The sequence below is a fragment of the Malus sylvestris genome, chromosome 3 (assembly GCF_916048215.2).
Source record: "Malus sylvestris chromosome 3, drMalSylv7.2, whole genome shotgun sequence".
In the NCBI taxonomy this organism is placed as follows: domain Eukaryota; kingdom Viridiplantae; phylum Streptophyta; class Magnoliopsida; order Rosales; family Rosaceae; genus Malus; species Malus sylvestris.
This window is the reverse complement of record NC_062262.1, coordinates 35,423,526-35,447,720: the sequence shown is the minus strand read 5'-3', so window position 1 is coordinate 35,447,720 and position 24,195 is coordinate 35,423,526. Positions and strand designations below refer to the sequence as shown.

Genomic DNA, 24,195 nt, shown 5'->3' with positions numbered 1-24,195 from the left:
TGAGGCGAAGGACCTAGATCAAAATATTTAAACAAACAATGTTTCATTCTAACAATTAGGTTGATTAGGACCAGAACCAAAATGACCCTTAAAAGATTAACGCTGCAAAAATCAATCAAAGCAAAAATCGTATAACCGTTCAATTAACGTTGCTAAAGTTTATAGTATAACCGTTCAATTAACATTACCAAAGTTTATGTAACATTATTCGTCTATTTATTGAATAACCACTAAATGAAAAATGTGATCAATGCAACATAGAGTACAAGTAAGTACTTCTTTTCATTGTTTGACTAGTTAGTCTATAATTCGAGAGATTTTCAGTGTGCTTGGAACATGGAGTGGTATGTCACATGTTATTTTATAAGTGAAAGAAAGTTTTTGTTTTTTCAAATATACCTCCAATTGTATAATAACATGTGATGTACCATCCCGTTACGGGTACACGAAAAAGTCTCTCCTGTAATTGTGGGTAACAGGTTCTCTCTTAATTTCAATAAGGATGCTTATTACTATTAATTAGGCTGTTTTCTTCAGTTACTTTGATCTTCTGATGGTATCTTTGTTTAAAACATCCGTTATGATTTCAATTGTTAATTTATTTTCTGTATAAACTAAGTCATAACACTTGGCGTTTAACATTTGCTTTTCCTTAACATCACATTGAATTTTCTTACAGCAAAATCGAAGACTTGGCGTTTGATATATAGTGTTTGTAGCTAACGGAAGACTTGACACAAAACAGATTGCAGTGACGTTCTAGATTGTTGTATCAAAATTAATTTTCCTATATATACCTATTATTCTTTGGGGGGAAATATCCTCATTTGACTATTCTTTTCTCTTCCAAACTCCCTATGAGTGTTTCCCAACCTCCTCAAAAATAACTTGAGCATCATCAAATTCTGTAAGATTTTTATCCAAAAGAATAACAAAGTTGTTGTTCATCAATCGGATTATTACAAGTGTAGGGTAATCCGCTGTAACCTGTTACGCTGATTATCTCCAAGTGACGAATCTACGATTAAGAGCGGCTTTCTCACACACCTTGAAATCATTTATTTTCAATCAAGCATCCATAAACGTAAGTTTCCAACGAGGTAATTAAAGTTGCTTCTTTTTCTTTCAAATAAAGAAAGATAATGACATTAAAGGAGGCCACCAAGCTGAAATGCGTTTATATGCACATTTATATGTGCTCATAGTCTAACAAAATGATTTTCACACACTATTTTTTTTTATCAAAAAACATATATGAACAACGTACGCGAAAACTGTATCTCATAGTTTACTCCTTTAGAATTCGGCATGTCCTAAACAATAATTTTTTTGTGTATGGAGGAGCGTGTCCAGCTCCACTATCCACCCTAATCGTGAATTAAATTATGTAATTAGATTATATTATTTGGGGTAAACTGTCAATTTAATCCTTGAATTATCACCTTAGTGAAAATTAGGTCTCTAAACTATTTTTTTCAGAAAAATTAGTCCCTGAATTATAAAAATCTGCCAATTACATCCCTAATGTTATATTCGAAGATACTATATTCAATTTTTCGTCAATTTAAGTCACGTTACTTGTATGTGATACACATTGGAGGGTAGATTGATAGTTTTTCATAAAGAAATAGTGTATGGAGTTAATTTTGGAGGATAAATTGGTAGTTTTTCATAAAAAAAACTAGTGTAAGTTAACTTTTGAGGGTAAATTAGACATTAAATTCACAACCTATATGAAATGTTAAGGGCTTATAGACGAGAAAATGATGGTATTGCACTCTAAAATGTATCAAATGACTTAAGTTGACGAAAAATTAGATAATCTAGCTTTGAATATAATAATATAGATGAAATTAGCAATTTCTAATGAATTTAGGGACTTATTTTATCGAAAAAATAATTTAGAGACCTAATTTTCACTAAAGTGATCATGAACTAAATCGGCATTTCACCCTATTATTTGAATCTAGATGGCCAGTTCTTGGAAGCACACGTACATTAGAGATTTCCAGTGTTTGGATCACAAACACATATGTCATTTGTTATTATACAAGTGAAGTTATACAAGTGGAGGAACATTTGAAGAAAAAAAAAATTTATCCACTTCCGAACACATTAAAAAATATCTCATGCTACATATGCATTTTAAAAAAAGTGATTTTCACACATTATAATTTTTTTTATTAAAAAACATAAATAAATATCATGCACTAAAACCGTATCTCATAGTTTATTCCATACCCTAGACAATTACATGTGCAATATCTGACAAAGAGAAAATAATTTATTTGCTATGGTGGAGGAGCTTGACCAGCTTCACTTCGAGAAATTTTTCATTGTGACGGGAATACGAATGGTATATCATTTGTTTTCATGTAAGTGGTGAGAAATTTTATTTTTTAAATTATTAATTTTTTAACACACATATCTCACTATTTATGTAGTGACATATGTTGTACCACCCCATATGCCGATCATACTAAAAAATCTTTCCTCCGCTGCCCACCCTAATCGTAAATAAAATAAAATTATATTTTTTTTATCCAATAAATTGTATTATCTGAATCTAGACCTCAAGTTCTTGGAAGCACCCTATTTTGACTTGCAGTTACTCTTTTCAGAAAGTCGTATTTGGCTTCCTGTTGCTCTTCCTTTTGCATTTTAAGAAGACCGGTGAGTTGTGAGTGACATAGGTGCATACGAAAGGATTTGGATGCTTGCCGGATCCCTTTCCTGAGATCCTAGGATCAATGCACGTGAAATCCCCTTGAGCTTTTGCCCAAAACTTTGTGAAAAATAAAACAAATAGAAAAAACAAATAATGTATCTTTTCCCAACCAATCTATTATTCTTCAAGAGCCAACTTAAAAACAATAATTAGAAGTTTTCCATCCAAACTATGTATTAGCTTGCGCTAAAAGCCATTTTTTTTCAGAAGCACTTGATCCTTATCCTCAAACGCAAAGGTCATTGTCTTATAAATACTAGGCCATATCAGGGTCCAAATAACACCACCTCTTTCTCAGTTGCTCAAATTTCTTACTTCAATTCCTCAGAGTCATGGCTGCCATCAAGGTCCACGGAAACGTTATTTCGACCGCTGCAATGCGAGTTTTTGCTACTCTCTACGAGAAAGACATCGAATTCGAGCTTGTTCCAATCGACATGAGAGCTGGTGAACACAAAAAGGAGCCCTTCATATCCCTCAATGTAAGTATATGATTACAATGAGAACATGAAGAACAAAACTATCAAGTATTTTTTTATGGTCAGTAAATCTCACATTTCTTTGCTTCAATTGATGCAGCCATTTGGTCAAGTTCCAGCTTTCGAAGATGGAGATCTTAAGCTCTTTGGTAAGTTTGTGTTTAGCTCGCTCACGCGTCATAAACTTATCTGTAACTGGAATGAGATATTATTGTAACGGTATCCAAAATCAATCAATCACTGTCACAGTAGGACATATATCAGTTCATTCACACCAAATTCACACATAGCATATATGAAATATGAATATGTTTATATAAGATAAATTTGTTTTTGATTCATTCACATTGAGAAAAACTTACCTATATCTGAAATGCGGTGTATCACAAACCCATCAAGGACATTCATATGAAAACGAGTTAAAATACATGTCCGTTCTTGATTGGCTTGGAATACGGCATTGCTGTTGTAGTCGTGACATCAAATTCACAAACAACATATATGAATTATGAACTTGTGCATATAAGATCAGCTATGCACCTTCTGATATGCAGAATCAAGGGCGATTACACAATACATTGCCCACGAGTATGCTGACAAGGGAACCCCTCTGGTGATCCGAGACTCGAAGAAGATGGCAATTATATCATTGTGGTCGGAGGTGGAGGCCCAAAAGTTCGACCCGCCGGCCACAAAACTGACCTATGAGCTAGCTATAAAGCCTATGTTTAAAATGACCACAGACGCGGCAGTTGTGGAGGAAAATGAAGCCAAGTTGGCTGTGGTTCTTGATGTATATGAGACTCGTCTGGCTCAGTCGAAATACTTGGCAGGTGAAAGCTTCACTTTGGCTGATCTTCACCACCTTCCCACCATACATTACTTGATGGGAACACAATCGAAGAAGCTGTTCGAATCCCGCCCCCATGTTCGCGCATGGGTGGCGTATATCACAGCAAGGCCAGCTTGGAACAAGGTCGTTGCCCAGCAAAAGTGAAACAAGTACTAAAGCTTGCTGCTGCAGCTTACTCAACAGAGTCATATATCTACAATAATATGTATGTTAGTTATCAAACGTTCGTTTGATTTTCTACAACCTGTTTTTGGTGTTTGAAGTTTGTGTTCCACCAAATTTGATCTCAACTGACTCCAACTCAGATTCGAAAATATAACCGGGTTGCAATCAGAGCAATGCCTATCTTTCGGCATCCAAAAAACTTGATGCAGTCAGTAAATTGGAGACAACCCAATTAAATAAGACAACCTATATATATTGAAAGAACTGTAAATACAATGCGACTTATTGTGCTAAAAGCTGATTAACTTGGTCCGAGGGTTCGAATTCCACGGAACTACACCCCAAGTCTTTTCTTGATGTTCACCTCTCGCACCTTACGCTCATCTTGGATTCAAGGTAGGTGCACAATCATGTCGTACAGACCACTATAGGTGGTTCCAACTCGTAAGTGACCTGCGATTATTCGCACAGTCTTCACGTGATCGTAGCACTTGAGCGTATTTATTTACACCTAATCCTGTCGTACAGACCACTTTAGGTGGTTCCGACTCGTGTGCATGTATAATTATTGAGCTATAGATTCAATCGTACAGGTCACAAGAGGTGACTCCCGACTTATGAGCTAACATATGTGATGAGAGATGTGATGATCTAGCATATGTGATGAGCTAGCATATTTTATGAAATATGTGATGAACTAGCATATGTGATGAAATATGTGATAAGTTAGCATATGTGATGAGCTAGCATATATGATGAAATATGTGATGAGCTAGCATATATTATGATATATGGGTAAGTTGTACAAGTCACTATAGGTGACTTCGACTTATGAATTAACATTGATTGATAAGATACTGGTGCAGTCGTACAGGTCACCATAGGTGACTCCGACTTGCGTGCTAGTATGGGTTATTAATCACACGAATATTGATATTGCTGATGAGATGTTGTGTTGTGGTATGTTTATGATTTTTCTGGAAACTATACGGATGTTGTAACGAGAGGTTATAATGTTTTATATGGTTTTTATTAAAATTTTATTTCCAGGACCACTTACCCTTGGTTGGTTTTCACCTTCCAGGTTTTATTAGCTCAGCTTTCTTATCTACGAGGATTTGTGGCAAGTCTTGGTATTGGAGGTTACCTTCAATTGTATGATTTTCAATCCACTCTATTGTACTTTGCTTATACTCTGACGTCCCGTGTGAAATGGGTTCATTTCCGTTCATGTCGCACTCTGGTATTTAGACACTCTTAGGTTTAAATTTATTCACATTTTTCCACATCATCACACTTTATGGCTTCGTCACCTTCTAAGTGTCGGTCAGCACAACTCAATTCGGAGTCCTAGTGGACATTTCGGGTCGCAGTGTGTCATTAAATGCATATATGCATGAGTTCAATCTCTTAAATGAGACTAATTAAGGACCTTGATCAAAATATTTAAACAAACAAGGTTTCAATCTAACAATTAGGTTGATTAAAGACCAGAACCAAAATGACCTTTAAAAGATTAACACTGCAAAAATCAATCAAAGCAAAAATTGTATAACCGTTCGATTAACGTTGCTAAAGTTTATCGTATAACCGTTTGATTAACATTACTAAAGTTTATATAACAATATTTGTCTATTTATTGAATAACCACTAAATGAAAAATGTGATCCATGCAATATAGAGTACAAGTAAGCACTTCTTTCCATTGTTTGACTAGTTACATCTATAATTCAAGAGATTTTCAGTGTGCTAGGAACATAGGGTGGTATGTCACATGTTATTTTATAAGTAAAAGAAAGTTTTTGCATTTTCAAATATCCCTCAAATTGTATAATGACATGTGACGTACCATCCTGTGTTACGAGCACAAGAAAAAATCTCTCCTATAATTGTGGGTAACAGCTTTTCTCTTAATGTCATTAAGGATGCATATCACTATTGGTTAGGCTGTTTTCTTCAGTTACTTTGATCTTCTAATGTTATCTTTGTTTAAAACATCCGTTATGATTTCAATTGTCAATTTATTTTCTGTATAAACTAAGTCATAACACTAGGCGTTTAACATTTGCTTTTTTCTTAACATCAAATTGAATTTTCTTACAGAAAAATCGAAGACTTGGTGTTTGATATGTAGTGTTTGTAGCTAACGGAAGACTTGACACAAAATAGATTGCAGTAACGTTCCAGATTGTTGTATCAAAATTAATTTTCCTATATATACCTATTATTCTTTGGGGGGAAATATCCTCATTCAACTATTCCTTTCTCTTCCAAACTCCCTATAAGTGTTTCCCAACCTCTTAAAAAATCACTTGAGCTCATCAAATTCTCTAAGATTTTTATCCAAAAGAATAACAAAGCTGTTGTTCATCGATCGGATTATTACAAGTGTAGGGTAATCCACCATAACCTATTACGCTGATTATCTCCAAGTAACGAATCTACGCTTAAGAGCGGCCTTCTCACACACCTTGAAATCATTTATCTTCGATCAAGCATCCATAAATGTAAGTTTCCAACGAGGTAACTAAAGTTGCTTCCATATTTTTTGTCTTTCAGGTAAAGAAAATCTAATTACATTAAAGGAGGCCACCAAGCCGAAATGCGTTTATATGCGCCCATAGTCTAACAAAGTGATTTTCACACACTATTTTTTCTTATCAGAAAACATATATAAACAACGTACGCGAAAAACGTATCTCGTAGTTTACTCCTTAAGAATTCGGCATGTCCTAAACAATAATTTTTGTGTGTATGGAGGAGCGTGACCAGCTCCACTATCCACCCTAATCGTGAATTAAATTGTGTAATTAGATTATATTATTTTAATCTAGATGGCCAGTTCTTGGAAGCACACGTAAATTAGGGCATGTTTGGTATCCTATTTGAAATTTTTTATCATTCCTCAAAACATTTCTTAAGAACATTACAATTTTCTTTAAGACTAAAAAACTTGATTGGTTTGCGATTTAAAAAATTTAAATCTTATGACTTAAACTAGACAAAGAGATCTAAAAAGAGAGGGTCGCAGGAGAGGGAGAAAGAGGAGAGAGGAGAAAAGAAAGTAAGGGATGATTAAAGGAAAGAGAAAGAAGAGAGGATCGGACGAGATAGAGAGGAAGAGGAGTGAGAGAAAGAACCGAGAGAATGAAGAGAGTAGATTGGAGGAGATACGAAAAAAGTAAACAAAAAAAAGAGGGGAGAGAAAGAAGAAAAGAAAGAGAGACATAGATTTGGAGTGAGAGGGGAAGAGTGAGAGAAAAAAAAATGAGTGAGTTTAAGTTTACAAACTCTAAAATATCACTTTTTATGTTTTTAGAAAATAAACTATATTTTTTAGTTAGTCTTGAGTTTAGTTTTTTAAAATAATCCTACCAAACATGTTTTTAAGGCCTAAAACTTGAAAATTGTTTTTGAGTTTAAAATGTTGGATTCAAATTGAATACCAAACAGACCCTTAGAGATTTTTAATGTTTGGACTACGGGCACATATATCATTTGCTATTATACTAATCTAATGGAGGAACATTCAAAAAAAAAATTCTATCCACTTCCATAATAGTATATAGCGTGCCGTTCTATATTCTGAACACATTAAAAAAATATAAAATATCTCTGGCTACATATGCATTTCTTAAAAAGTGAGTTTCACACATTATATATTTTTAATTAGAAAACATAAATAAACAGCATGCACTAAAACCGTATCTCGTAGTTTATTCCATACCCTAAACAATTACATGTGCAATATCTGACAAAGAGAAAATAATTTATTTGGTATGGTGAAGGAGCATGGCCAGCTCCACTGCCCACCCCAATCGTAAATAAAATAAAAATATTTTTTTTTCCAATAAATTAAATTAAATTATCTGAATCTAGACCTCAAGTTCTTGGAAGCACGGCTACAACCTTGCTTTTATAAAAGTCCTATTTTGACTTGCAGTTGCTTTATTGGAAAGTCGTATTTGGACTATCTTTTGCATTTTAAGAAGACTGAAGGGTAGTGAGTGACAGGTTCATTCCTCTTAATCTACCAAATCATCGGATTCGTACAGTTAAAATTTGATCTAATGATTAAAACTAATATAATTTTTAAAGTGAACATCTATTTGTAATCGTTAGATTAAATTTTAGCGTACAGATCCTTTAATTTGATGGATTAGAAAGAAAAAAAATCTTGAGAAGATCCCTTTCCGAGTGACATGGGTGCATACGAAATCCCCTTGAGCGAATCCAAAAAAAATAATTGAAAGCTTCCACCCAAACCACGTATTAGCTTTAGCTAAATGCTACTTTTTTCAGAAGCACTTAATCCTTATCCGCAATGGTCATTGTCTTATAAATACTAGGCCATATTAGGGTCCAAATCACAACACCTCTTTCTCAGTTGCTCAAATTTCTTACTTCAATTCCTCAGAGTCATGGCTGCCATCAAGGTCCACGGAAACGTTATTTCGACCGCTGCAATGCGAGTTTTTGCTACTCTCTACGAGAAAGACATCGAATTCGAGCTTGTTCCAATCGACATGAGAGCTGGTGAACACAAAAAGGAGCCCTTCATATCCCTCAATGTAAGTATGTGATTACAATGAGAACATGAAGAACAAAACTATCAAGTATTTTTTTATGGTCAGTAAATCTCACATTTCTTTGCTTCAATTGATGCAGCCATTTGGTCAAGTTCCAGCTTTCGAAGACGGAGATCTTAAGCTCTTTGGTAAGTTTGTGTTTAGCTCGCTCACGCGTCATAAACTTATCTGTAACTGGAATGAGATGTTATTGTAACGGTATCCAAAATCAATCAATCACTGTCACAGTAGGACATATATCAGTTCATTCACATCAAATTCACACATAGCATATATGAAATATGAATATGTTTATATAAGATAAATTTGTTTTTTATTCATTTGCATTGAGAAAAACTTACCTATATCTGGAATGCGGGTATCACAAACCCATCAAGGACATTCATATGAAAAAGAGTTAAAATACATGTCCGTTCTTGATTGGCTTGGAATACGGCATCGCTGTTGTAGTCGTGACATCAAATTCACACACAACATATATGAATTATGAGCTTGTGCATATAAGATCAGCTATGCACCTTTTGATATGCAGAATCAAGGGCGATTACACAATACATTGCCCACGAGTATGCTGACAAGGGAACCCCTCTAGTGATCCGAGACTCAAAGAAGATGGCAATTATATCATTGTGGTCGGAGGTGGAGGCCCAAAAGTTCGACCCGGCGGCCACAAAACTGACTTATGAGCTAGCTATAAAGCCTATGTTTAAAATGACCACAGACGCGGCAGTTGTGGAGGAAAATGAAGCCAAGTTGGCTGTGGTTCTTGATGTATATGAGACTCGTCTGGCTCAGTCGAAATACTTGGCAGGTGAAAGCTTCACTTTGGCTGATCTTCACCACCTCCCCACCATACATTACTTGATGGGAACACAATCGAAGAAGCTGTTCGAATCCCGCCCCCATGTTCTCGCATGGGTGGCGGATATCACAGCAAGGCCAGCTTGGAACAAAGTCGTTGCCCAGCAAAAGTGAAACAAGTACTAAAGCTTGCTGCTGCAGCTTACTAAACAGAGTCATATATCTACAATAATATGTATGTTAGTCATCAAACGTTCGTTTGATTTTCTGTTTCGCCGAAATAATTGGAAGACAAGACTCTGCTACTGCTGCTGATGCCTTTTGCATATGCTTTTACAATCTGTTTTTGGTGTTTTAAGTTTGTGTTCCACCAAAACAGTAATTTGATCTCAACTGACTCCAACTGAGATTCGAAAATATAACCGGGCTGCAATCAGAGCAATGCCTATCTTTGGGCATCCAATAAACTTGATGCAGTCAGTAAATTGGAGACAACCCAATTCAATAAGACAACCTATATATATTGAAAGAACTGTAAATACAATGCGACTTATTGTGCTAAAAGCTGATTAACTTGGTCTGAGGGTTCGAATTCCACGGAACTACACCCCAAGTGTTTCTTCAGATCCCTCTGTTTCATCATCCCCCGCACTTTCTCGACAGCAAAATATAGTAACCACCATTCCCTGGATCCAGTTCAACAAGCTTCCAAGCTGCAAACTCGCTCAATTCCAAATTCCCTTGACTTTTAGCACCGCCCAACAACGACCCCCAAATAGTTATAGTTGGCTCAACAAAAGGCATTTCTTTCAAGCATTTCAAAGCATCTTCAAGACACCCCGAACGTGCTAAGAGGTCAATCATACAAGTATAGTGCTTGACCCCGGGAAACAATCCATACTTTCCGTCACTCAAGGAACGAAAAATCTGCCTACCGATGTCTGCCAACCCCGTGTGACTGCAAGCACTTAGAACTGCAACCAAAGTCACTTCGTCTATTCTGATACCTTCTTGTTCCATCCTCTCAAACCACCGGATTGTCTCCTTACCATATTTGGCAAGAGCTAGCCGTTTAATGAGTGCATTCCAAGTAAAAGTGTTCTACTCTTTCATGGTATTGAAAACCGCCAATTCCTCTTCAATCCTACCACATTTTCCATACATGTCAATCAAAGAAGCTCCCAAGATCACATCTAATTCCCATTCGCTCCTCCTTAAAAAGTCATGTATTCAAACCCCCGTCGTCATCTCATCTGAGAACGGAGAGGGAAGACAACGGCAATTCGGTAAATTCTCAAGACTACAGTCCTTAGGGTTTAAGGCTAAAACCCTTTCCTTTTCCTGAGCTTTCTAAAACGCTCATTTCATAAGCACACTTTTACTGAAGACGCATTAGAAATATGTCGAAATTTTGTACTTGATGGAACGGAAGAACTTCCAAGGCCGTGTGTGTCTAAAATAGCTAAAATTATTACGTCGTTTTATGGTGACCTGAGCTCGTCTTAAGCTTTTACTTACTTTTAAAGTAACCCCGCTATTTGATCAGGTTGAGAAACATATAATATAGTTTTGCGATACTCATATTATGTGGCTGAAAAATTAAACAATACAGTCTTCCAAATATGTGATGTTTTCAAGTGCTTTTCTAAGAATTTCTTGAGTTTCAAGTATCAATTTCGACTGGCATATAGCGCTAATGAGCAAAAGTGTTCCTTATAAGCAATCTGAAATAAAAGTAGAACAGAGGCTTACAAGTATGTGCTTAAAAAGCTTTCAAGTGCTTTTCTAAGAATGTATTGGTTTTGAAGTATCAAATTTCAAATGAATGGTCACATAAAAACAAATACAAAAATAAATAAAAAATAAAAAAGTGCGCATCCAGGGAATCGAACCCTGGTCAGTACCGTGGGAGGGTACTATGATACCACTACACCAGATGCGCTTCTTTGTTAAGAGAATCAAACAACAGAGTAATAAAATGTGTTTCTGCTCTTTTTCTTAGGCTTTCCGCTACATGCATAGCAGCAGCAGCAATTGGCAGGTACCGCGTGTCAGACCTGTACTCGCCCCCTCAATATCTCCTTGCGCGAACAGCACCGCGCCTCTGCTCTTCAAGTTTCCGGCGCCATCCGGCCACCGTCCAGTTCGCGGCCGACTTGGTTCTCCTCCTCGTCGTCCGATCTTCAAAGGGCAGGCCACCCGCCGCCCAGTTGGGCGGATCGAAGTCCGAAAGTCTCATACCACCACCGGTTTCAAGCGCTTTTTCAAGGTAGAAAAGTTCTTGTCTTTTACAGTGAGAACTAAGAAAAAAGCAATCGAAACGATGAAATAATTACAGGGAAGAGCAAAGGCTCTTCATTTCTAGGAACCCAAAATTCCAATCCATTAAAATATCGAGTATTATGCTTAAAGTTTGCTAATTTACTTTAATTTTGTAATTAATTTTGCTTAAAATGTTGTAGTATAGTAGGATCAATTGCTAACAGAAAGAGCAGAAAGAATGAGGATAGTGGGGTTGACCGGTGGAATTGCTTCCGGGAAGAGTACCGTCTCGAATCTCTTCAAGGAACATGGCATTCCAGTCGTTGATGCCGATCTTGTTGCTCGAGTGAGTGATGATCAGACCCTGAACTTTATGATTTTGACAATTTCATGGAAGAATTTGATGTCAATGTGTTGTTTTCGGCTGTTTCGCCGACTGAGTAATTTTTTTGGTTTCAGGATGTGTTGAAGAAGGGCACTGGTGGCTGGAAAAAGGTTGTTTCGGCATTTGGAGAGGACATTTTGCAACCTGATGGAGAAGTTGATAGGCCTAAACTGGGACAAATTGTGTTCTCTAACCCCGAAAAGCGCCAACTTCTTAACCGGTAGGTACTACCTCTTTGCAAGTAGCTCTAGTGTTCGTTTGCGATTTTATTGAGTACCGCTCTGTTAAACTTTTTGCTATATGATTCTACATTATCCCTAGTGCAGTTGACTAAATCAAACTCGTTTCTTAATTTAGTCACCATTGGATTTCCTGGCTTCTTGTTGGAAAGATAGTGTTGCATTGTATGTAAAACCTAGAGAGGCCAAGGAAAGTAACTTCCCTTATGGTTGTGCATTTATACCATATAGGCTCCATAGTTCTCCCTTGAGTATTGACGCGTCAAGGTCAAAATTCACATGTGATTTTACTAAAAGGAATCGGGTATAATCTCTAGTTTTGTCCAGTTACATTTTGTCGAATTCAAATTGTTTTCGTCCCACTTGATGAGAGGTTTAGTTTAGTGTAGTTTACCGCACAAGTTACGTATCATATCTGCTATAATCTCTAGTTTTTATCTTCTTGTAGACTGCTAGCTCCTTATATATCGTCTGGAATCTTTTGGGAAATTTTGAAGCTATGGATGAAGGGGTGTAAGGTTATTGTTCTTGATGTTCCTCTGTTGTTCGAGGCCAAGATGGACAAATGGACAAAGCCTATTGTTGTTGTATGGGTTGATCCTGAAACGCAGCTCCGGAGACTCATGTCGAGGGACAGAACAAGTGAGGAGGATGCTGGAAACAGGATAAATGCTCAGATGTCACTCGATATAAAACGGACCAGGGCAGACATAGTGGTTGATAACACTGGATCACTAGAAGATTTAAGAGCACAGTTCCGCAACGTCTTACTTGAAGTCACAAAGCCCTTGACATGGACCGAATTTGGGCTTTCTAGACAAGGTGCGTCGTCGGTTTTTGTCTCCATTGTCGTAGGTGTTCTTATATTCAAGAAAGTTTTATAAAACTCATAGTTTATAGCAACCTTGGAATTGTACTTGTTGAGAACTTGATCTGTCATTCATAGAACAAGAAGCTTCACCTTTTATTTTGTAGCAACAATGAAGAATGATTCAATGCATTTACCTAAGACTATTGCACTCGAGATTCAATTTTTTGAGTTTTTGTAGGTTATATTTCTTTTTAATAACTCGGTACGTTTCCATCCCCAGTTTCAGACCCTCTATTCCTATCTCTCTCCTGACACGACATAGAGATAGGAGGATGTCAGGAGATAGATAGGAAGAGAGGGTGACGATTGAAATGTTGAGGGTGTCATGTCGAAAAGGAAGTCTAGTCATTTTATGTGATTATATGGACTGCATTAATTAGGATGTTGTAGTGATTAGTTAATTGATTTCTTTTCTGAGATTGGATGAGTATTATTTGATAAAGCAAGAATGATTTGGAGTGCCAAGTTGTGTCACAAATCACTCTAGTGCTCGTAACCTGGCTAATCCATTGGTTCACATAAAGTGCAGATAAGTGAAACCCCTTTACCGTATTGTCTGCTATGATGACATGGATTTTTTTGTGTCGATATCGTGTTCAGTGTTAAACATTTAAAATTTTTAGATAGAAACAAAGCGTGAAGTGGCGCAAAAAAAAATGTTTATTCAAGAAATTTCGTCAAACACTTGGAAGGTTTCTTGTTGTTAGCTGAACCATGTTGCATGTCAACAGATATAGACAATATGATGAGTGCTATTGAGAGTTTTTGTCGAGTGTTATAGACACAACTTACTGAGATATGTCTAGCAAACATTCGAAGGGTTCCTGAAGGACCTTCACATGCGTGTTTTTTGGCTTCCGGTTGGTTCTAAGACCACCTTGGTCCCAATTACATCCGCCCTTGTGTAGAATGTTAGTTCTTTCAATTGATATTGTGTCAATATTATTGAAAATTTATTAATAATATGTTCCTACTTTTTGTTGGCGATTAAAATGATGTTATAAACACACAACTAATGACATTATTACATTCTTTAATAAAGGATGAACTTTTGTGCATAGCCGGATTATATATGATATCTCTACTAAAATATCTCTCATCAAAAGTGCTTCCGCTGTATAGTGGTGATAACCATTTGATCTTTTTTTAGAATGTTTTTATTGTTATCTTTTGTGTGTGTATATGAGCAGGATTCTCCCATCTTCAAATCTTCTCACTTCTCCTCTCCTTTTCTTTCATTTTCCTTTTATCTCTATTAACACAAAATGTTGACGTGACTTAATTACGATTCTTCAAAATCATGCTCCGTATGTATCGCTTTTGCCTTTTGATTTACAGAGACAACGTATACAGCTGGCAATCACAATAATTGTTAACTACTAGCTGTTTGTAGTCTTTTCCATATTAAAAGCTGCTTGGCCTGCTTTAGAATTAGACGAAAGGAAGGCATTTTATTTACTGTAATTGTGTAATATGTACTACGCATTTGAAAATTCTACTCGTGAAAATCATTTTCTTTGTCTGGAGTTTTTTTTTTTTTAATTTTAATTTTTCTGCATCTTTAAATTGATTGCTTGCATGAGAATACAAGGACTTTTATCGAACGGATTCATTGTTATCTGGCACCCCGATTCAAAAATATAATGTCTTTTTGGGTAAGTATCTTTTAGATGATATTGTATTACTGAAACGGAATGTCACGAAGTACAATAATAGTGAACCAGTTACAGACAAGTTGTTTTCCTGAAGATAAATCCAAAACCCCCCATCAAAAAGTTCATTGAAAGCACAATGGCAATGGCCCAGCAAAGGAAGTTGCCAATTGCCATAGTCTTTTCTAACTCAATTACTTTTACTTTACACACCACCATACTTTGTACAAGTGTTGTTCATGCAATATTGCAGGAGGACATGTTCACTGTGAACAACGCAGCTTTTTCCGCATCAAAAAACTGTAGAGGGCAGCTTTAAGTCCAGTCGATTCTAACACTTGCTGGATCAAAATAATTATATGACATGAATGTGTACAGCTGGTTACGAGATGGATGTTCCTTCGTATCGTATAGCTCAGTGTAGATTAGCCCAAAAACAGTGACGAACATTCGTAACTTTGCTTACTAGAATCTTCTTGTCCATTTGTTACAAGAATCTTCATTCATAGCTCTTCTTCCTGGATTACTTGCAAGGAACTTCTAGGCCTATGAAGTTCTGAGCAGCATCCTTTGAGGGTAGGTTAGCTTAGGGCCAATCTGAGTCAATTATATTAGTGGCTATAAAAGTCGAGTACAGAACGTCTCTGGATCTAAAAAAATGGAGCCTAAATATCAAATGATTCGGACTGTTGAAATTTGATCCAATAGCTACAAAGAATGGTCCCTTGGCCCGGATCATTTGATCATTAAGCTCTATTTTTTTAGATCCGAAGAAGATCTGTACTCGTAAAAATCGATGATTAAATCCTTGAAAAAGAATAAAGACCGTCCGATTCTATTTATAATAGCAAAAGATGCAGTACAAAGCTGATCATCCATCAAAAGGTTCTCATCTCTCCTCACGGGCAGAGATTAGATTGATATCTGGAACTGTATGTTGTGGGTCAGTGGATGTCACTGAGCCGTACTGTTGAAGTTAACATTCCTATACAATGATATTCTCATTTCCCGATTTATAATCATATCGTTAAAAAACGCATATTAGTGCGTGATTGTTTTGCAATTAAGCCTTCTGCGTGACCTTCATAACCTTCAGATAAAAATATGAAATTTAATCAGTGAGCTTGTGAGTTTGTGAAGTTGAACTCAGTTGGTTGAGGTGTAGTGGGGTCTTCATGGAGGGTCACGTGAGTTTGATGACGTGTTAGATCTGCAGTGGTGTATTGGGGTGTGGAAGCTGACGTGGCATCCACACCATGACCAAACCAGATGCTTTCTTCCCACTCTTTAAACCTCATCACACATTCACTCAAAGCTCCCCACTTTCCTTATTCCCACTTCATCAGTCTCTCTCTCTCTCTCGCTCATCAATGGCAACCAAACCAGCTGAAGAAGCTCCTGGAACCTTAAAATACCAGGTAATTAGTACAATATTTTTGTCCTTTTTCTCATTATTTTCAAGTTTTTTTCTTCACAAATTATAAGTTGATCATCTCCTCCGTTCTCCAGACATGGGTTTTGAAAGTCTCAATCCACTGTGGAGGATGCCAGAAGAAGGTCAAGAAAGTCCTTCAAAACATTGAAGGTACGTTTATACATTCTCCTTCATTTCTCACTCGTCCTTCTTGCCATGCGTTTTTTCTGTTTCTGTCACAAAAACTAAAAACGAAATGGTTATTAACCATGTCCTGATATTTTATCTAGTTGCAACACATGTGTTCACTCGTGTGCGTTCGTGTTTTGATTAATTGACGTGATCAGGGGTTTACACGACGGAGATTGATTCGCAGCAGCACAAGGTGACTGTGACGGGCAACGTGGAGGCGGAGACCCTACTGAAGAAGCTGTTGAAGTCAGGGAAGCAAGCTGAGCTTTGGCCAGAAGTTAAGAAAGCGAAAAAGTCGAAATCAAAGAATAATAGTAATAACAATGAGAAGCAGCCTGAAGATCATAACCATGAACAAGATGGTGATCATGATCAACCGGATAAAACCGACGGCGGTGATGATGCTGACGACGGCGGTGAGTCCGACGCAGAGGGTGGCGAGAGTAATGAAGCTGGTGGAGAAAGTGGTACTAGTCCTGCTGTTGGTGCTGGTGGTGGAAATAGTGCAAGTACTGGGGCCAAAAAGAAGAAGAAGAAGAAGAAGAAAGCGCAAAATGGTAATTCCCCCACCGGCGGTGGTGCCAACCTCGGCGAGAATGCTCCGCCTCCTGTGGGCAGTATTGAGCCGTACATGGCCGGTGGGCCAGAAATGACTCAGCCGATGGCCTCCATGAATCTTGGCCCACCAGTTCAGCATACGTACCCCGGCCCGTACCCAACATCAATGTACTATCCACCTCCAACGTACGGGCTAAGTTACAATACGGCGTACCCTACCAGTACAAGTAGCTCATACTTCGCTCCTGATCCCATGCATACTGCTACGTATTCTCATCCAGGCAGGTTCTCGTTTCCTCTGCCGTCCTATTCTATCGATGATGATGGTGATGAAGATACGTCCGTTAACAATGAATATGGAAGTGGGTGCTACGTTATGTGAAGATTATAATTACGAGTGGTGTATGTAGAAGTAGCTTATATATACTTAGTATGTACGGTGTGTACTTGGGGGAGGAAGGCAGGATTAATTTTGATGTACTTATAGTTCAAAGGGTGAAAGTAGGGGGAAATAAAAGGGGTTGTAATATGAAGCTTAGCTTTATTTACTTTGGTTTTGCGTAAGTAGGCCAATAGCTTAATTAATGTTTGGTTATTTGTAGGACCTAAATCTTACTTTTCACTCAGCCTGATGTGTAAAGTAGATTTTTGTTTTATGAAATCTTTGTTTCTATGGCAATGATAAGCTTTTTCAAGTTGTAATTAGAAATTATGAGTGCACGACATTCGTCTTTTCAGTTCAAACTCATGGTAAGACTGGATTAGGGTTCTGGCAACTTGTTATATTTTATTTGAAGGGGAACGTCATGTACCAATATATTTTGACATATTATAAACACTTTGTTGATTCCGTAACTATAATTCGTCGTTTAAAATATGGAAACAAATAAAACGCAAAGATATAATTCTTAATCAAAATGCATGGTAGCTATCGACCATGTCTCTTTAATTAGTTAATCTGACAACAAATTAATTGGTTCCAACAATTTGATTTGGTACATAATGCTTTAGAAAAAGCAACATGCATATCTCCATCTTTTGGTTAGAAATTAAAGTGTTTACGTAGACAGTACAGATTTTTTTTTCTATTATGCATGTGAGGGATGTAGATATACATATTTATTGAAGTATGGTAAAGAGTCTCCCACTCACTTTGGTTTGTAATCTATCGTGTTCCTGTGTGGTTGTCTTAAGCTTTTTATCTCTTTATTCTTTTTGTAGTGAACAGGGCAAAAGCTTTAAGCATGCATGGCATGGGGACCAAAGACCAAATATCTAACAAATAAACAAATCTAGAGGGTATCCAGCATATAATAAATTGATATCCGTCTCAACTCATGGTGTAATTTGCTCAACCAAAATAATCCTAAGTTGACCAAGGTTTAATGAGAAATGATTTCTGCATGTGATCCAATATTTTAGTGAATAAGATGTTGAGTTTCCGCACATGCATTTCTGGTTTGAAATTCTCTCATATTCTAAATTATTGTCATATTTTTATTGTCGAGTGTATTCGTGTACGCCTGCTTGATTGTGGGACCTTTTGAACGAACATAAATGAAAGTCTGGCCATAGTGATCTGTAAGTCTTGGGCTATTTAACAAACGATATTATCTACATTAAGAGGAAGTGGGTGGGTTTAGCCTCACAATGGACTAGCAATAATGTGATTCAAATTCGTCTTTGGCGAGAATCGAATTTAAGACCTCTCACTTTCAAGGGAAAAGAAATACCATTAGATCGTAGTATCAAGTGGTCTCGGGCTATTAAGAACTCGAAAGATTAAAGGCTAGTCGAGGATAAGAGGCCGTTGACTCCCAAGAACTCTTATCAACGCTTTCTTAATTTGGTTCAAAGGAGAACCTTAAAAATATATGCCCAATGTCTCTGTGATCAGTGATCACTTTATGAGGCCATTCTGTGTACGTAGTTCGACTCTCAACCTTGAGCTTCAGGGAAACTTTATCGCAGGCAATCGGACGTGAAGATAATAGTTGGCGTTGTTTTAATATTGATTACTATTCATAAGTTGCATGCATCATTACTAAAAGTTTTTGTTCACTTCGGAAGTAAAGATTGAATGATATGATCTTTTCGGCTGCCTTTAGATGAATCTTTCTGTTTTTTCTTTTCATCAAATGATATGATCTCTTCGGCCCCCTTTAGTCGAATCTTTCTGTTTTTTCATCAAAACCTTAAGTCCCCCACCACCAAAAACAAAACAAGGTGTTGGTGTTCAGAGTGAAACGTATATGGACGAGAATTGCTGCACTATTCATTATAAAGATGAGAAGGAATGATATATAAAAGAGAGAATATGCAAATAAATCCTATATATTATGTTTTCATAAGATATTATTCATATGTTACACCAAAGTATATACGCATATCTTATACATCAAACATGAAAATGATTTGCTAGAATGTATAACTCAGTTGGTTCAGACTTAAGAGCATTCATATTTGCATTAAAAGTTATGTGTTTGATTTTTCCTTCCCAAAAATATCTAATATATATATGTTGTACCAAGAAAAACATGAAAATTTATATGGGCTTGTTTAGAAGTACTACTCCATAGAATGTTTTTACTCACTAGCGTTTTTTGTAGAAAACACTTTTCAGTAAACAGTTTGTTGTTTAACAAGCAGCTAAACAGGTGCTTTTACTCTTTACATAAGTGCCTTTGATATAGCTTAAACCATGTGTTTTATTTTTATGTGGACACTAAAGCTTGATGGTATAATAATAGCATCACTAACAAATAGTAGGATGAGGCATTCATTGGAAGATAAATTCTAACAGGTTGAGAGCAACACTAGTGCTAATTAGAGCCACCCAATCTTTTATATTTTGTGGGATATGTGCAGGTTTTCTGTATATTAGATGGCATATTTTCTAAAAAGCTGGGGACCCTTGGCCTCCCGAGGTCACAATTGTATAGCAAGTAGTTTTCCACAATTTGCCCAATCGGATAATGAATTTTGATTCTTGACCTAGCCAACCGACCATAAAGGGCAAAGATCTAGAGCACCACCACTATTTGACTAAGCCAGCCCTTGTCGAAGGATTCTTATGTCCGGACCCCTGCATAAGGTATCATACTTTATTCGAGTGAGGTTAGTTTGAGGTGGTTGAGACCAAATACAAGCGACTAACTGTTGCAAAAAATAACTGGAAAAAGAAAAGGAAGTACATGTTTCTAATATGGACAGTGTTTAAAATATTTATGGTGGTGGAAATACAAATAGTGTTTACAAAATTGATATAGGTGGAGTTATCGATATGCAACTTTATGGAAGATCGATAAATTATCGATATCAATTTCGGTTGTCCTCAATGGACATTATGGAAATTTGCAATGAGGGGTGTATTCAACTAATTCAGACTTAGACAAAATTAGAGAAAAATTTCCCCAGTAAAATTCAAAAGTTCGAAATATGCAGTGGGTTTCAACAAAATTTATGTACTGAATGAAGAATACCGTCAATAGTAATTGATTTTCCTATATCTCACCGATATAGGATAAAGTTTGCATTTCATCCCCTTTTCCATTTCGATCCTTCATTTTTTGGATATTCGAAGGAAATATCGACAATTTCATGAATATTTTAAACACTGAATATGAACCGAAACCAAAAGGGCAAAATTGTAAACCTAAAAAGAAAAACAGAAAAGGGTAAAATTGTAAAATAGGGATCAGATCAGTCCAGCAAAATTGGGATAAGATACTGACCCGACCCAGTTAAAAAAGCCACTGTACTACATCTGACCCAAACAAAATTCTAAAGCCCGTTTGAAAGAGGGCAATATTCCGAGTTTGGCTTGGTCTAGAGGAGTGCACTATCATGTCTAGGCCCACTGGCTTCGGCCCGTAAGCCCAATAGCCATATCGGCTTTTTTTATTTATTCAACAACTGTTGCCCATAAGAATTGAACTTGACCAAGAACTTTTAGCTCAAATAGTAAAAGGGCATTTACGTTTATCTTTGAGGTTTTAAATTTGACTCTCCTACTCCAACATCGCTTGGGTAATGAAATAAAATAAAAATCGAACTCGAAACTTCTCACAAATAAAAAATTAAACATTACCAGACTAAGCTCAATTTGATGGCACTAAATATGATAAAAACAACTGGATAAGATACGAGAGGTGTGGATAGGCCGAGCAAGGTCATTTGGTGCTATAAGTGCATCTGAAAGTGTAATTAAGTTGGCTATTTCCTAGCAAATGTAAAGAGTTTGTAAGTTGGTTATTCCTAGTCTTAGGATTAATTGTAACATGCAAAGATTGGAGCTTGCGTTAAGTGAGGAGCATGATTGACTAATGTTACATGGCAAAGCTCTTTTCTAGTAAGAATCATTTGCATTCATATAGGATTTGTTTTTCCTATTAAAGATTGATTTGGTGTGGGATTCTAGAAGTCTATACAAATCTGCAGAGTCTTAAATAAGGAAGAGGTTTAAATAAGGTCAATCTCCTTGTTTATTAGGTAAAAGAGTTAACCTAGTATATAAAGGGTTGTGATGGGAGTTTTACACTACACCCTTTGCACTCTAATCAAAATCGTGAGATTGTTTTATAAGGTCAAGGTGGAGAGACAAAAGACTGTTAGGTTCTTAGATTTATCTAGGTGATAGTATGAGAGCATAACACATCATTCATTCATCATGGAACTTAGTGTAAGCTTTGCCTATGAGGAAGATCATCAACCTGTGTGAATCGGTGTTCTCCAAGAGAAGGTGAAGATGGCGTGTTCTACAAGACAAGAGTATTTGATCAAGTTTCTTTTGTGGTGTAAGAAAGTATCAATTGAGTCTTGGATAATTCCTTAAGTTTTTTAGTGAAATTGGATGTGTGCCTTTAGGTTTTTCTCTCCTGTGCGGAGGGTTTTTTTTTCCTCGTGCGAGATTTTGTACAAATATTGTCTTCGTTTATTTTCTCAGATTGTTGTGTTTTGATTTATGTTGTGAAGAGCCAGGATTGAATCACATATCAATCCTGCATATTGCATTTTAACATTGATCCATCCAAGTTTACAATTACAGCATCTCCAAAAGAGATGTCAAATCCTAGGTGGAGACGCCACTTAGTATATTTGATATAATAAAACCTTCCAACCAAAGTGTATCTGCTGATCAGATTTGAAACCTTTATGATTAGCATTTTTTTAATAAATACAACCATTTAAAGCTCTACAGTACTAAAAATAATAATATTTGACAATTTGATTAGAGAAATATAAAATTTGACGTAAGATTTCAGATTGACACATCAGCTATCAATTATAATATAACTTTTATAATTTGACATTTTAAGATGCTGTAAGTGTCAATTTATGCCCATAATCTTCCCACTAATTTCTTTCCACCATTTCATCTTGAGAGTTTCGATGTGAGCATATCCGCCAAAAGTGGATTGTCTTGGCACACTGAGTAGTAAAGCATCTTAGTTTGACAGCTCACCATCAACGTTTTCCTCATTTGGAATCTTTGTTAAAAAGTCTATTCGGATTTGAATGGGGCATATCTTTCAAATTCTTTTCACAACATGAAGTGGAGTTTTATATGACATCACTTCAATTTCTTTTGAAGAAAAATAATTGCTATTTTACATATTCGGAGTCATTCTTAATGCAATATAACTCGTTAAGGAGCATGTAACTTAAGTTGTTAAGTGTATTTATTTTTGAACTTGAGATTCTAAATTTGATTCCCCTCCCCAATACACTTGTATGAAAAGCATAAGAATCGAACTTGAGACATTTAACAAAGTAGAGATTGTATGTAAACTAGGGTTAGTTTGGGATTGCTGTGTTTTTTTTTTCTTTCAAAAACTGCTTCTCCTATGTCACGAGAATTATGTGAATAAAAGCAGGTAAGTGTTTGGTAGACTATAGTGATAAAAATACTTTTAGCAAAAAAAAAAGTTGAGGGTAAAATTGTCAATATGAAAGTATCATTGGTATTGTTCACTTGCCTTCAATAAGAAAAAAAAATCTTTTTTTTTAGAAGCATGTGTAGAGCTACTTATGCTTTCTGCTATTTTGCTTGTTCCTTTTGATTTGAAACATTTGGAATCTACGTATGGGAAAAAGCCTATTCGGAGTTGATAGGGGCATCTTACCAATTTTGAGCACAATATAAGTTGGAATTATATATGATATTACTTCAGTTTCTTTCACCCAAAACACTTGGTTTCTTACGTGTTCGGGTCATTCCAATAAACAAATTACATTTAAACAAGTGCTCAATATATTGTTTTCGTAATTTATAATCAATCACAATTAATGGCGGATTTTGAGTGGTTGTCGTGTTAAAGTACAAGTTTTTAACTTGAAACAGAGTGCGAAGCGAGCAAAAAAATTTCAATTTATTCACTAAGACATTTTGTCAAACACTTGGTGGGCTTGTTGTTGCCAGCCAAACCATGCTGCACACATGTCAACATATACGAAATAATGCTGAAGTAATATGATGAGTGATATCGAGATGATTTATCGAGTACAGTCAAGGCAACCTGCAGAGATATGGCTAACAAACATTAGATCAAACACTTGGTAGACACAAAAAAAATCCATACCAAATATTCTAAAGATTCTTTAAAAGACTTTCAAATGCATATTTTCGAGATTCGAGTTGTTCCGGACCACCTTATTCCCAATATACATCTGCCACTAATCACAATAACATATGTATAAAACAATAACTTACAAATACATATTAAAAAAAAAAAAAAAAAACTAATTGCATGTAAGTAGCCATCCAGTGTTCCTTCCAGCTATCAATATGTGTCTTATGCTCCCCACCTGCACAATTTGTTACTATTAAACATCTCCTCGTCTTCCAAAAATAATGAATATCGTACATTTATTCTAGTCTAGTTGGGTCACCACTTCAATAATTCACAGCATAGAGATCATTTCGGGATCTCTTTCACCAAGATCATCGGATTAAGTGATTATGATCTTTAAAATTTCATCTAACTGTCTACCTGTTTTAATTCCTT

General features: G+C 36.3%; 4 protein-coding genes and 1 non-coding gene across 6 annotated transcripts; 4 read left to right on the top strand and 1 right to left on the bottom strand.

The window, feature by feature from the left end:
- The first annotated feature begins 2,986 nt into the window (after positions 1–2,986).
- On the top strand, positions 2,987–4,322 carry LOC126615162 (glutathione S-transferase-like). The gene is made up of 3 exons (XM_050282921.1): positions 2,987–3,210; positions 3,308–3,356; positions 3,762–4,322. Exons 1-3 carry the CDS (start codon positions 3,061–3,063, stop codon positions 4,202–4,204), a joined length of 642 nt encoding a protein of 213 aa, XP_050138878.1. The 5' UTR covers positions 2,987–3,060; the 3' UTR covers positions 4,205–4,322.
- Positions 4,323–8,580: 4,258 nt separating this feature from the next.
- On the top strand, positions 8,581–9,943 carry LOC126615161 (glutathione S-transferase-like). The gene is made up of 3 exons (XM_050282920.1): positions 8,581–8,796; positions 8,894–8,942; positions 9,347–9,943. Exons 1-3 carry the CDS (start codon positions 8,647–8,649, stop codon positions 9,787–9,789), a joined length of 642 nt encoding a protein of 213 aa, XP_050138877.1. The 5' UTR covers positions 8,581–8,646; the 3' UTR covers positions 9,790–9,943.
- Positions 9,944–11,486: 1,543 nt separating this feature from the next.
- TRNAG-CCC (transfer RNA glycine (anticodon CCC)) lies at positions 11,487–11,557 on the bottom strand. Its single transcript has one exon. It is a non-coding gene; the product is annotated as a tRNA-Gly (tRNA).
- An 81-nt stretch (positions 11,558–11,638) lies between these two features.
- LOC126616432 (dephospho-CoA kinase-like) lies at positions 11,639–13,532 on the top strand. Of its 2 annotated transcripts, none has more exons than XM_050284488.1 (4): positions 11,639–11,884; positions 12,083–12,223; positions 12,337–12,482; positions 12,950–13,532. In XM_050284488.1, the coding sequence occupies exons 2-4, from the start codon at positions 12,116–12,118 to the stop codon at positions 13,383–13,385; spliced, it is 690 nt and encodes a 229-aa protein (XP_050140445.1). In that variant the 5' UTR covers positions 11,639–11,884; positions 12,083–12,115; the 3' UTR covers positions 13,386–13,532. The 2 variants fall into 2 exon arrangements, with proteins under 2 accessions (XP_050140445.1, XP_050140444.1); XM_050284487.1 differs by having other exon boundaries at positions 12,078–12,223.
- A 2,616-nt stretch (positions 13,533–16,148) lies between these two features.
- On the top strand, positions 16,149–17,897 carry LOC126616431 (heavy metal-associated isoprenylated plant protein 36-like). Its single transcript, XM_050284486.1, has 3 exons — positions 16,149–16,442; positions 16,534–16,609; positions 16,786–17,897. The coding sequence occupies exons 1-3, from the start codon at positions 16,281–16,283 to the stop codon at positions 17,568–17,570; spliced, it is 1,023 nt and encodes a 340-aa protein (XP_050140443.1). The 5' UTR covers positions 16,149–16,280; the 3' UTR covers positions 17,571–17,897.
- Positions 17,898–24,195: the final 6,298 nt, after the last annotated feature.

Excerpts from the sequence above, each read along its gene's own strand:
- LOC126615161 (XM_050282920.1), top strand. The coding sequence starts at position 8,647 with ATGGCTGCCATCAAGGTCCACGGAAACGTTATTTCGACCGCTGCAATG. Across the intron at positions 8,797-8,893 it reads AGCCCTTCATATCCCTCAAT|CCATTTGGTCAAGTTCCAGC; the intron begins GTAAGTATGTGA and ends CAATTGATGCAG. Across the intron at positions 8,943-9,346 it reads CGGAGATCTTAAGCTCTTTG|AATCAAGGGCGATTACACAA; the intron begins GTAAGTTTGTGT and ends TTTGATATGCAG.
- LOC126616432 (XM_050284488.1), top strand. The coding sequence starts at position 12,116 with ATGAGGATAGTGGGGTTGACCGGTGGAATTGCTTCCGGGAAGAGTACC. Across the intron at positions 12,224-12,336 it reads ATGCCGATCTTGTTGCTCGA|GATGTGTTGAAGAAGGGCAC; the intron begins GTGAGTGATGAT and ends TTTTGGTTTCAG. Across the intron at positions 12,483-12,949 it reads AAGCGCCAACTTCTTAACCG|ACTGCTAGCTCCTTATATAT; the intron begins GTAGGTACTACC and ends ATCTTCTTGTAG.
- LOC126616431 (XM_050284486.1), top strand. The coding sequence starts at position 16,281 with ATGACCAAACCAGATGCTTTCTTCCCACTCTTTAAACCTCATCACACA. Across the intron at positions 16,443-16,533 it reads CTGGAACCTTAAAATACCAG|ACATGGGTTTTGAAAGTCTC; the intron begins GTAATTAGTACA and ends TCCGTTCTCCAG. Across the intron at positions 16,610-16,785 it reads AGTCCTTCAAAACATTGAAG|GGGTTTACACGACGGAGATT; the intron begins GTACGTTTATAC and ends TGACGTGATCAG.
- LOC126615162 (XM_050282921.1), top strand. The coding sequence starts at position 3,061 with ATGGCTGCCATCAAGGTCCACGGAAACGTTATTTCGACCGCTGCAATG. Across the intron at positions 3,211-3,307 it reads AGCCCTTCATATCCCTCAAT|CCATTTGGTCAAGTTCCAGC; the intron begins GTAAGTATATGA and ends CAATTGATGCAG. Across the intron at positions 3,357-3,761 it reads TGGAGATCTTAAGCTCTTTG|AATCAAGGGCGATTACACAA; the intron begins GTAAGTTTGTGT and ends TCTGATATGCAG.